This window comes from Poecilia latipinna, unplaced genomic scaffold (assembly GCF_001443285.1).
Source record: "Poecilia latipinna isolate Pla-1442-1.1 unplaced genomic scaffold, P_latipinna-1.0 Scaffold1530, whole genome shotgun sequence".
Taxonomy (NCBI): domain Eukaryota; kingdom Metazoa; phylum Chordata; class Actinopteri; order Cyprinodontiformes; family Poeciliidae; genus Poecilia; species Poecilia latipinna.
In genome coordinates, this window is record NW_015114146.1 from 1,644 (window position 1) to 15,284 (window position 13,641).

Here is a 13,641-nt window from a genome sequence, read left to right on the forward strand (position 1 = left end):
CCAGCTCGATTACAGGATGATCAGTCAATCAAATGTAGTGGTAGATTTTGCATGTACCTTAAAAATGGCTGCCATATTTTATAAAAATGGCAACATAACTTGCATCCAATAGGTTATTTTTCTAGGGTCACACAACTATTGATTTCACAAAGCCATATTTTGATTGGAAGGGAGGCGACTGATTTCCATTTTGTTGTAATACATTTCTTAGCAATTGCCAAAAGGACTTCTGTAAGTTTCTTATCATAATTTGTCTTTAGATTGGAGTTCATAAAGTTCCCCAATAAACAAATCTCCGGTTCTATATCATGTATTATTGATCTGCTCTGTGTTCATTTGTTACTTCCTGTGTGTTCTTGCTTCAGATCTGTCCTCTTGGCTGTGTGTGATGTTGTGCTGATTTTGTTGTGCAGCAAAGTGACACGGACCAGGTGCAGTCCGGACCGTCCTTTGTGGTGGTGGTCGCCATCGACTTCGGCACGACATCCAGTGGTTATGCTTACGCTTTCACAAAGGAGCCAGAGTGCATTCACACCATGAGGTGGGCCAACACTGCAATGCAGACAGTCAGTGGGGTAAAGAGTGGGGGTGGGGTGAATTGACAAAACACAATTCACTAGCAAGGACCACGCCACAAAGATATGCATTTAAAGATTTATTGATGAAGGGATGAAGGATGTAGGGATGAACAGATAGGGATGGAGGGATGAGGATATGAAGGGATGAAGGAATGAAGGATGAAGCTTTGAGGGGATGAAGGATGAAGGTATGAAGGGATGAATGATCTTGATTTGGTTATCTGGGGAGAATGACGGAGGGCTTAGAAAGTGATCCCAACCAACCAGTTGACAGTCTGCTTTCCAGAAACCATTTTTTATTTTTTATTTTTTTTAGCAAGAAGTCTCTTCAGTGCATTTGAAGTAATGATTCTTCTGGTTTCTTCTGCTTTGGGTAGTTATTTACAGATTTTACTTAATTGCAATACAAATAGCTAAATAAAGTCTTAATTCGTAGATTTTGTGTTCCAGGCATAATTATGCTGGAACATGCTGGATTATGTCCTTTCATCACCGTAAATTTGTGTCATAAATATGCTTGTGACATTTCCTGACTCATCCCCCTATTCAGGCGCTGGGAGGGCGGAGACCCTGGTGTTTCCAATCAGAAGACTCCAACCACCATCCTGCTGACTCCAGACAGAAAGTTCCACAGCTTCGGATACGCAGCCCGTGATTTCTACCACGATCTGGATCCTAGCGAGTCCAAACACTGGCTGTACCTGGAGAAATTCAAAATGAAGCTTCACACCACTGCAGTAAGGCTCAGAACACGCTGGATATCTGCAGCACCTGATCAATAAATGCTGATCAGCTCAGCTGCTCGTGTTTCAAGCTGTGGCAGTTGGGTTTTTCAGTGACTTGCTGACCTGGGCTAGTCTCACGCGTTATATTTTTTGTGCAATCTTGTGCAGCAGAATTGCCCGCGGGTTGCAATTCTGCTGTTGTTCTGCAGTTGCATGATCTGCTGCCAGCTCATTGTCTGGAGGGATCATAGGTTTGAACCTGGAAACCAGATTAGTTCAAGCTGCTTAACACATTTCAGTCAGCATACGATTGAACTGTTTTCCAAGCAGCCATACCTCCAGCCCATGTCTTAGCCCTTTTCCCACATGTGCTGAAACATTTTGGACTATTACTTAAATTTGCCTGCAGTATACTACAACAAGTCTAACTATGTACAAAGTAGGTATCTGCAAAGCTCATATATAAGTGTAAAATTGTCGTTGGGTAAGTCTTTATTTAAAATAAACCAGCTCACCATGGTGCAGTCCATTATCTCTCATTTAAAGACAAATTTAGACACGGTTACAAACTCCCTGTTTTTTTCCCTGGCTGTTTATTCAGTATTCATATTTGACTGTAAATGCTTCTTTATATTGTTTCCATCGCTTACTTTGCCAATTTCACTAATCAGCTACTCTCATTCCTGGCAAACAGTAGCGCTGGCAGAGCACATCATGAATTCTTATTGCATTGAAAGAAGATACATGACCTCGTTAGAAAACGGGCTGAGAAGCTGCTGCAGACTGAGGCCCTTCTCTGTCCTTTGTGTTTATCAGAATCTGTCCATTGACACTGAGATCCACGCAGCGAACGGAAAGCGAGTGAAAGCCCTGGACATCTTCGCCTATGCGCTCGCATTCTTTAAAGAGCAAGCATTAAAGGTAAAATGAGTCATCAATGCAGTATTTTACTTTTTTTTTCTTGGATATCCAGTATTTTTGGTGACTGTTTCAACACTTTGCCTATGGGGGAACTTTTCTGCCATAATTTGAGAGCGCACATTTTCAGTCTGAAAGCAGGATTTCACGTCGTTTGTTCTCAAAACTTTTAATACTTGAGCTAAAAGCTTCTCCTCGTGCTCAGAACTCGTCTCTGCTCAGAGCAAATCTCCGCTTACAGCAGAGGTTCCCAAACTGTGGGAAACTGTGTGCCATTGCAGGGGAGGGTTGGGGGGGGTGCGGCAAGCCATCTGGATGAAAAAAAAAAAAAAAACATGAACTCTGTATGCGCTGGGTTTTTACCTTAGAATGGTCAACTTTCTGTTATTCCTATGTCAATTTGATACAGTAGGGGCTACATTTCCCATATCTGTGTCCTCTGTCACTTTTATCAGCAGTTAAAACTGTTTAATCCATTGTTAACGTGTCATAACCTGTTTTTCCGAGCCGCCTTTAAATGCAACATGACGCTTGTGCTGGGTTAACACCTGTGCGGCAGTGAAGGAGACCTGCTGCTGCTGTGCAGAGCTATGCAGGAGTGTTAGGATCATGGCAGCAAACCAGCAAAACGCAAAGAACTTTTCACAGTTTTCCCCCAAACTAACCGACTGAGTTGAGTGAAGCTGTTGGATGCAGGTAAAGTTAACTAAAGGATGACTAGCTAGCTAATATCAATACAGCACCTTAAGCTTAACAAGTAGCCTGTAGGCTACCGATGTTGTTGTCTATGTCCAGCATTCATTTTGCCCCCCCCCCCCCAAAAGTTAGAGACAGGGAGTCTCTAAGAATCCTCCCCCCCGCCTCTCCCCCTTCACACACACACATATATCGTTCAACCAGACAGCTATTTGTAATCTATGGGGGGGGCAGAAAATGTTTGGAAACCGCTGGCTTACAGACCTCTCTGCTCGCTTACAAAACATTCTCTGTTTGCTTTTTGGAACAAAAATGCATAGTCGCCTGGCAACCTCTCAGCCAATAGAATGAAAGTGTTGTACTGGGTGTGCGTTTGTTTCCTTCTAGCGGGTGTGCCTGTGTTGTTTGTGCAAGGAGAAGTTTTGAGTACAAGCATTATTGGTTTTGAGAAGAAAGACATGTAGTCCTGCTCTCAGACCGAAAATGTGTGTGCTCTCGAATTATGGAAGAAAAATTCCCCCATATTTACAGATTAAAATATTTTGTGAAGAGAGAATTTTGCCGGCCTCTGCTCTGAGCTCTGAGGCGTTATTAGCCTTACACCTGCAGATCATCAAATATAAAACAGAAGCAGTAAAACTCCACTCTCTCAAATACAGAACTGTTGTTATGTTGTTTGTCTAAGTCTAGGACTGAACTCTAACCTCCGCCTGGCGTTTCTCCTGTAGGAGCTCAGTGATCAAACTGGCAGTGAATTTGACAACAGCAACGTGAGATGGGTAATCACAGTACCAGCAATCTGGAAAATGCCTGCAAAGCAGTTCATGAGGGAAGCAGCCTATAAGGTGGGTTGAGTGTCTGTTTTTTTTTTTTTTTGCTTCAATACTTTTTTATACATAATTTGATTCGTTAGCTCTAAGACAATTTGGCTGAAAAGATGAGTTTCCCTTTCATGTGCACAAAGTGGCTAAAGAAAATGTCCAGTAAGAATTTTTTTTTTTTTTCAGTAAGATAAAAATGTTACCTTACTAAAAAACCTTACTAAAATGTTCTTACCACAGAACATTTTATCAGAGAACGTGAAAAAAATGTTCTGTGGTTGAAATCCAGACTTATCTGAATTGACTATCAATGTTTTATTTAGGTCAAATTTAGACATAGATTAAGGAAAATTAGCTTTTGGGAAAACGTGCTTGTTTGGTAAATGTTTGGAGCTAACTATGAGTTCACAGCATTGAGGAGGTATGCCACTATCTTGTTTATTTGTCTGTCTGTCTGTCTGTCTGTTTGTTTGAAAGGATCGACATATTAACTGGAATAGAACATTTTAATGTCCCATGAATGCCCCAAATGGAGCACTCTACTACTAAGCAATCAGACAGGAAGTGCTGACATTAAGTTTCAGTTTCAACCAACCACCATCAAGATGGACCAGCAGTGTTGCATGTGTGTGTGTGTGTGNGTGCGTGCGTGCGTGTGTGTGTGTGTGTGATTAACTTTTATGATTTTTTCTCTGAAAAAAAAATTGCCCAACCAAAAAAAAAAAAAAAAAAAAAAAAACCTCCTCACATTTATAAATGGGTTTTACTGAAGAGATGAGGGAGATGACCTGTTCTATCCTGTCTTGTTCTGGTCCGTTCCAGATTTGGGATGTCAGATCAATGAACAGAGCAGGCTGCTAAATCCAGTGAGAGGGGCAGGTGTTAGAGTGAAGCTTCAGCATACACAGTGACTCAACATCTTGCAAGAGGATTTAGTTGATTGGTTCTTCACAGGAGACAAAAGGAGAAATAATAGAGGCAATACAAGATTCTCTGTTACTTTCTCTTCTAAAGATTGATCACTGCGGCTGAAGAAGCAAACATCTGGAAGAAAATGCACACCAAGAAAATGTAAAATTATTTACACATTAAAAGGACTCAATTTACGGAGAACTCTTTCTGTTCTGTCCACTGAAAATGCAAAAGTCACATTCACTTAGGACAACACAGGTAGGTAAGATGACACATGAACTTGTGACAGGAGAAAACTGTAATCAAACCTACAACTTCATAGTCTCAGGACAACAATTCTACCCAGTCAGCCACATTTCCTCACTAAATTCGTTTTCTGAAATCTGCAGGGTTTCCCTCAGTGTATTTTAAGCCTGGTGGGCCACCAGGTTTTATTTGTGCCTGCACCAGGCCTAGCACTGTTAATTTGTTAGGTTTTATTTATTTATTTATTTTTCTGATTGTCCTTTTCTTAAGACTTATAGTTGGTGTTTAGGTATTAATCTTCCAGTCTTCTAAAATGCATAATTATTAAATGGTATTTTCAAATTTCCTGTAAATTTTAAACATTTTTTACTCAAAAAACACCAGTGGCTGAGTGACTGCCGGAGCGCCCTCAGCACCAGGCTTAGCAAGATTTCTGGGGGAAACCTTGAGTCCTGATAAAGTTCCAGCCAGAGAGGCAGCCCAGCAGAAGGAAAACATGCAGTCATGTTTCAGGGTCATCCAGGCCAGATTTAAAAGAGGGAAAGCTAAGTTAACTGTTTATGTTGTCAGAGTTTTTCCTTTCTTTGTATCGCCTCTTTGAGTGGACTTGAAAACTGTATATAAGTTTGATGTATTATTATTATTATTATTATTATTATTATTATTATTATTATTATTGGTAGTAGTAGTTATAGTATTAAGTTTAATTAAGTAAATATTGGAATGAACTTCATCAAATCTTGTAAGACCAAGTGAAAAGATGAAAAATCAAACAAAAAAAAACATCCAAACAACAAAAATAATCAGTGAAATTTTAAATATGAATCAGATCCACTGGCACAAAATATATATTTTTAAGCATAAGATAAATCTGAAATGGGACCTTTGTGGCATAAATAACACCAATGCTGAATTTAACCAACCCTGTAATACTTTCCATTCAGGGAACGCTGTAATCGCTCCCATTCCTGGCTGTGCTAAAAGTGGAGGTGACATATTATATTGTATTTTATCGTGATTACACATTCACACATTCACATTTGTTCTAATTTTTTGTTTTTTTGTTTTTAACCTTTAAAAGCTGATAAATACACTCTGTAGGATGCTGTAGAAAACAGAAGGTTTTTTTCTGATCATTATAAATCATATTTTGTTTCCTCTGCCTCTCTGCAGTCTGCTCTGGTGTCACGTGAAAACCCAGAACAGCTGATCATTGCTCTAGAGCCCGAGGCGGCCTCCATCTATTGTCGTAAGCTGCGCCTCCATCAGATGGTGGACCTGGGCACACAGACCACCCAGAACGGCTTCAGCCCCAATGATAATGTGGGGAGTGGAATGACCCAAGGTACGTTTGGTCAACATTCACAAAAAGTGCTTGAAATCTTTTCAACTAATGGGTTTTACACTGTGCATACCACGACTAGCACCATGCTGCTTATTTCTGGGCTCCTGTTCTTTTTGACATGCAACACAGAAAACTCTGACTTACTTCAGCAACATAAGAACTGACTTTGTAACTTGCTGTTTTCTCCCTGTTTCACACCGTTTGCCTCTGTAGTGTCTCCAGGTAAACAACACAAACTGCATGAACTCACAACATATTTATTAAGTTGAATTCATCACAGTTGAGCTTGCTGTTGCTTCTTTTCTTAGAACTTAGTTGCAAGAAATTGTGCTTCACAATAAAAGCATCAACACAAATTGAACGATCACATTTGAACTATAAAACTGAAATACTACAATCTCAATGAGCTCTTTGTATTTCTAATTATTGAAGGAAATGTTGATATGAACTAGGCAACCTCATCGCCCACTGAGCCGCTGTAGTCCTTAAAGTTGGGTTTGATTCCCTACCCAGGCTGCATGTCTTTCTTCCTTCGCTCGCTGACTTTTTCCTGTCTGATTAGTCAATAAAGGTCTCCAGCACAGAAGTCTTAAAGAAACAGAAAAACATTATAAAAGAAAGAAATTTACCAATCTCAACTCATATTTCAAAGCTCTTCTGTTTGTCACTCTGAATGTAGCACTTGTACCGTGTGGCGTTAAGAGTCAAGAAGAGATCTGGGAGGAAGTGTAAACTCCAAAAATTGCAGTGCCGCTGTATGTGTGCGTGTGGCATGGAGAGGTTGCAGGGAAACAACTACTCTGCCATTACCAAGTTATTGAACTGGTTTTGTGCTGAATTTGATGGTGCGTTTGTGTGTCAGCAGAGTGAGGAGCAAAGGGCTGAGCACACGTCTTTGAGGTTCCCTTTACTCAGTGTGGTGGACCGTGTTGTCACACTGTTGAGGCATGCAAGCTCTTGTCTTTCAAATCAAGTCAGGGTGATTTGGTGCATAGTAAGTTTGTGTTATCAGACATCAAAGGCTCATCCATGTTATTTAATTTGAAGATTGTGCTTAAAACTAAATGTTCCTCAAAAACGTACCCCCAAAATATTGTGAAAGGGTAATGTCAGAATACTTTATTCCTACCATGATGTAGTGATTTAGCCAGTTTCAAAAAAAGAATTTTTTCTTATCTTAGCATTAAAAGGAGAACTGAAAAGTGAAAGAAAATCATAAAATATGCTTTTGGTGTTTTCTGCATATTTCATGGCTGCCCCACATGTGTGATGAGTACGGTTCCACCAAGGATTATGAGCAGTAAGCATTTCAACAGCGGCTGGATGGAAATGATCATATCATGGTTCACTGTGTGTTGCAATTGATTGTTCAAACCAGCCAAAAATAAAATAAAATTAATAATCCAGAATAAAGAGCATTTGAAGTAGTAATCTGTTCTCATCATCCCATGTTCCCGGCTCGGTTGCTATGTGTGTCGTTCCATCAGCCATGACGGTTCTGATCATCAGAATCCAATTCTGAAGAGTTTTCTCTCGATTCTGACTGTCAGCTCAGATTCATACTAGTGTGATTGTTTATCATTTACTCCCATAAAGTCTTCTGGAATTTTTCATTTTAATTTTCACTAATAAACAGCCAGACAGCAGAGCTGTTTTTGGTTCTTCAGCTCTCATTTAGTGCCCGGCTGGCTGGCTGGGGCGTAGTGCGCGTCGTTCACCAGGACGGTAGTGATCAGGTTCGGCCCATTTCAGCTTTTATTGACAGAAGCGCTAAGAGCAAGTATACAAGTCAGAGAAATGAGTCTGTGGTATGAAGTGTTTCAATAAATGATGTTCATGCAATATCAATATTTCATGAAGTGATTTCAGTTCTCTTCTGAAACATAAAATGAAGTGAAGCAGCAACTGCAAATACCTTCCTCTTCCTTTCACATTGGCACTATCCACTTCTCACTAACGTTCCCTGCACCACTCTTATACGGAGAACCAAAACTGACAGAAATCTATATTTTTTTGTTTAGCTTTTTCCTTATAAATGCATTTTCATCAAGAGATCTGTACATGTTTTGCAGACAACACATGTACACATAAGCTGAAGCCTGATGACAACCGCCCCTCATTTGCATTTAAACATTCCTTAATGACAAAGCTTGCGCAAGGAAAATAAAAAAAAGGAGACAAGGCAATGACAAAAGAACGTTTGTATAAGGAAAAGGAAGAACAACACAAATTTCCTGATGAAAATGCATGTGTAAGGACAAGGAAAGACAAAAAAATATAGATTTGTGTTTTTATTTTTAATTATAAAAATACTCCACACTCCTACACCAAAAATACACAGTGATAAAAGTCATTAATTTATTACTCTGGTAAATATTTTATGTGACCACAAACTTGTGGTAAGTTCACTGTGAATTAGTGCAACTAAATGCATGTGTGTAAACGAGAGACATTTGTTTTTTGGTGACAAATAATGCCTATTCCTTCCGTAAAATCATCTACTGCAGGTTGGTTTAGTCACAGGAACTGAATTGACATTTTAAGTCCAATTTGATGATTCAAACAAAGGATTAAATATTCAATAATTACTTTATTTCAAATGTTGAGTATGGAACTGCATCCACATTCAATATGTTTTTTACACTGTGTTGTAAAAAAAATGTGCCCTGGATGCTGTGTACTGCATGTTCTGACCACATAGCATCGTGCCAAAACCAAAATGTGAATCCATCAAATTTTGTCAGGTTCTGGTCACATTGCATAGTGTCTTCATATTTCATTTGGTGATGCATACTTGCTGTTTTGAGTGTCGGATGCTTTGTCAACTGCCTGATATCACTATGAGATGTCCTCTGGAATAGATGTTCCTGCTCCATTGCTTTCTTTTGCATATCCGTCTGCATGCATAATAAGTCATTTCAACACTTACTGCTTAACTGTTTTTGTGAATGTAAAGTATGTTTGATTCTAACGTGTTTAAGTTGAGCATTTTTATTCCATATCAATCAGTTTTTTTTTATTATTATTATGTTTTTGCAATTTGCAAGAAACGTTAATATGCTGTTTGTTTTTTTTACCAGGTGAAAACTACAGTATTTATAGTTATATACATGAAATCCTTTTTCACTAAGGGGGGGATGAACATTGCTTTGAAAGCACACTGCTGGATGAACTTACATTGTTGGACATCGTCTCACACACTGGATTTTTTATTTTATTTTTTTCCCATATTTCCTAATCTCAGATACATCCAAACTTGTTTTTTTACCCAAAGCACAAGAATGGCTGAATGAGTCCAAGAATGAATGATATTTTTCACTTGGATTTGGAGCATATTAATGCAGAAAGTTGCTAATAATCGTAATTGCTGTAATCAAATGTGTTTCAGTGCTATATAAAAAAATATTCCTTTGTGTAATCTATGCTGTTTTAACATTTAGTCGCACAGATACAATTCTGAGATCATCCAATAATTCTGATACCAAAGAAAGATAGCAGGCTAAAATATCAAAAAATGAAATCTAAAGAAAATCACTATAAAAAATTTTTTTTTAAAATCATATGAAGCAGTGTCACATTTTTCCAAAACCATGTTGATAATCCTGTTGCTTTTGGAAAAATATTATGTTGACTGTTGAAGTGAAAGTATAACTATTGGGATCGTGTCCATTCTACTACATCTGGTGTGATGATGTAACAAAATGCTAGTTTTGTGTGACATGATGCGTGTTGGTGATGTGGTTGTCCTCTTGCAGGTCAGATGCAGGGACAGTGTTGTGCGTCCCCTCTGATAGCATTCTGCAGGGGCCCCTGCATAAACCACACAGTTAACCCCAAGTATATTCATAACGCAGACAGACTTAGAGATTAAAATGTATTTTTAGACAAAAATGTTTGTTTCTTGCAAGGTATCAGGTCGGTGTGTCTTAAAAGATAAAATTATATAAAGGAATGCTAATGTTGGAAAAAAAAAACTTGATATTCTTATTTACATTTTATTAAGAAAGGGCTTGTTTAAAATTATTTAAACCCTTTTCATGAATGAATGGAAAACACCTTTACCAACATCACAGCATGCAAACCCTTTTTATAATTGCTTAGCGTTTTGCATGGTTTTGACTATGTTTGAGTTCCAAATTTTGGACATTGGAGGAGCTCCTTACCATCACCCTAATATGTTGGGCTACACAAAAACATGAATATTACTTACAGTTTAAAGAAACATGTCCATTATATTAAAATATTACTTCAGCTCTGTATAAGCCAGGTTTATGAATATGAACAGAATTTTGGTCCAGCTGTACATGTTTGTGAGAAAAATGTGAAAAAGACATCAGAGGTTACATTTTACAAGAAGTTTTTCTGGATATTTTTTTATAAATTTGTAAAAACGTCTTAAAATGGTGAAATCAAGAAAGCATTGCACAATATCATAACAAAAAAAAATCACAACGTATTACTGCAAAGGCCAAATGATGCTGGTAGCACATGACCAGCATCTTCTTAATGTTAAGGAGGGCTGGGCCAATGTTATCAATATCAGGGTGATTATTGGTACTGGATTGATACTGGTGCATGACATCGATACTTTTGTTTTTCTCTTCTAAATTCACAGGTAAGAAGGGAATTATTCTAGTCCTTTTCTCCTACATTGTGTTATATTGTTAGTTAATTGAACATTTTATTTGCCTAAAGTATTTGCCCTGGATTTTTTCATAATCATAATCAACCAGCTGAAGTGAAATCACCAAAATATTCAATAATGACATTTCAAGAAAAATTATCGGTATCGGAACTGGTACCGATACTAGCCCTGCATTTACTTGATATCGGATTGATACCAAAATATTCAGGTTTCTGATAGACAATGCACTTTTGTTTCTCATTTAGAGAACAAAATAAGTATTCTGGTTGTTTTACTAGTGAAATTCTTATGTTTTTTAGTAACTTACTAAATCCTAAATTGATTTTTTTTTTGTTGTCCTTTTTTATTGTTTGACCTCATTTCCTTACATCAGTCAGGGCAGGTATGCACATTGAATGGAATAATATAGGAAACTGATTGATACGCTTAAAATAAAATCTAAATACAAAGGAAAGGGATCTTATCATCATATTGTAAAGCAAATTTGCTTATACTGAGTTAAATGATAATCAATTTTCTATCATATAATAATATGAAATAATCCCTTTATTATGTAATACATAGATATCTTTATCTTTATCTATTAAATTCTATAAAGTGTTCACCTGAGCTTGCTGCTTTCCTTTTACGCTGTACGCATCACTTCCTCACACAGCAGAGCTTTCTGCCTTCCTGACACTCATTCCAAAATGTTCTTTCTGTTAACAACCAGCTAAGGAGCATGCACGGCGCAACCGACAGAGCCGCACCTTTTTGGTGGAAAATGTCATAGGGGAGCTTTGGTCGGAGCTGGAAGAAGGTAGTGTCTTTCTCTTCTTCTTCTTAACTTTTTCTTTCAGGGTTAGTGATCTTGACTGAGTTTCTGCTGCACAATTCAATTCAGAAAGGCATGTTGATTATTCTGTGACACTAACATTCATTTCAATATCTGTTTAAGTTATTTGTTTACACTTTTCCATATTTTTACCCTCTTTCTGGCATATTTTCTATGTCTTAGGTGAGCAGCATGGGGTATGACTCAGATGAGATTACACTATTGAAGACTGATTTACAGCATGACCCCTTGAGAGATCTTATTCTTTTCTTCTTTCTTTGATCAAAGTGTAGACACGCTACTTAAAAACAGATTTATCCAGTCTTCATCCAGGTTTAAGTTCAGTTTGTTTATTGGATTGTGTGAGTGAAATTTGAATAAAAATGACATATTGTCAATTGAACAAATTTATTCATTTAGCAAAAACTGAGCTCGGTGGTGTTTGTGAGAACTGTACATAGTCTCCTCATGTTGGTCACCAGCTTGGTCACAGTGCTGTGGGGTGACATTACATTCTTCAACAAGTGAGTTTTCACAAGTTAGCCGGTATGTTTGTCAACACACTGCCTCCACCAAACATAATTTACCTAAAGTTTTTCATTTCATATGAACAACCCGAGCACAATTGTACTCACTTTTTGTATCAAATGTATAAGCTTTTATCAAAAAGTGAAAGTTTATATTGTAATCTTAGCTGGAAGCTGTATCACAAGAGTAGTGTCAACGTTGATGATGTGGAGCCGTCTTTTTCCACTCTGGTCCTCAAGGCACTCTGCCCTACATGGTCAAGGTTTCCCCCACAAAACTTGCTAAGCCCGGTGGTTGGGCGCTAGGGCAGTCATTCATCCAGTGGCCCATCGTGTTTTTGAGTTAAAAAATGTTTAAAGTTGACAGGATATTTGAAAATATCACTTGATAATTGTGTGTTATTGAAAGATTGGAAGATCTGCGACAGACTGGTGACCTGTCCATGGTGAACCCCGCCTCTCGACGTTAGCTGGAGATAGGCACCAGCACCCCTCCCAACCCCACTAGGGACAAGGGTGTACAAAGGATGGATGGATGGATGGATGGATGGATGGATGGATGGATGGATGGATGGATGGATGGATGGATGGATGGATGGATGGATGGATGGATGGAAAATGTAAGATTATTATAGTTGCACAACAAATATAAAGTCTTTAAAAATACAAACATTTTTGAAAAAATCAGCAATGGTGGGGGCACAAGTAAAGCCTGGTGGCCCGCCAGGCTTATAATACACTGGGGGAAACCCTGGTGTTTTAGAAGTTTACTTGCATCAATACACCTGATTTCAACTGATGGCCGATTTACAGACTTTTGCTGCAATCATCTGAGTCAGGTGTGTTAAAGCAGAGACATCTAAAACATACAGGGCAGTGTATCTTCCGGACCGGTGTTGGGGGACTAAAGCACAGAGACTTCAGCTGGAGAACAAGGCATTTTGAATAAATGAAAAAGAAACTCTTACACTGAAAGGTGGCCAAACAACTTGGAGTGGAACTGCCCAAACAAAGCTCAAAAACATGAACACGGAAAACGCCCAGAAACCTGATCAGAGACGCCTGAGTTACAGTGAGGTGGCAGTGAGGAGTAAGGCAGAATGAAAAACACAGAGAAATGTGTGGAAATGACAGGAAACCAGAGGGGCTAATCAGATGAGAATGGAAAGCAGCCGAGTGAACGTGGAGGCAGAGGGCAACAGTGAAATGACATGCAGCTGGGCAGGGGAGCAGAAAACAGGCTGAGGGAGAGGGGATAAAGTAGAGACAACTAAAACAAACAAAAAAAAACTGCAACTAAAAGTCAACAGAAACACTAATCTAAGGAAATGGATCCAAAGCACAATCAATGAGAATAAATGAACAAATGAAATTAACTAAAATAGCAAGATCTAAGCAAAAAATAAATAAAAAT

The 13,641-nt window shown here is 38.4% G+C and overlaps 1 protein-coding gene across 1 annotated transcript in view; it reads left to right on the top strand.

Annotated features, from left to right (window-relative positions):
* Window positions 1–404: 404 nt before the first annotated feature.
* Window positions 405–13,641, top strand: part of hspa12a (heat shock protein 12A) — a gene marked incomplete at its 5' end in the record, with an annotated part of 24,948 nt that continues 11,711 nt past the window's right edge. Inside the window, 7 exons of the mRNA XM_015058292.1 lie at window positions 405–541; window positions 1,129–1,315; window positions 2,120–2,224; window positions 3,646–3,762; window positions 6,070–6,241; window positions 6,455–6,463; window positions 11,599–11,685. Of these exons, the coding sequence (XP_014913778.1) occupies window positions 405–541; window positions 1,129–1,315; window positions 2,120–2,224; window positions 3,646–3,762; window positions 6,070–6,241; window positions 6,455–6,463; window positions 11,599–11,685 (814 nt within the window). The remainder of the gene's footprint in view (window positions 542–1,128; window positions 1,316–2,119; window positions 2,225–3,645; window positions 3,763–6,069; window positions 6,242–6,454; window positions 6,464–11,598; window positions 11,686–13,641) is intronic.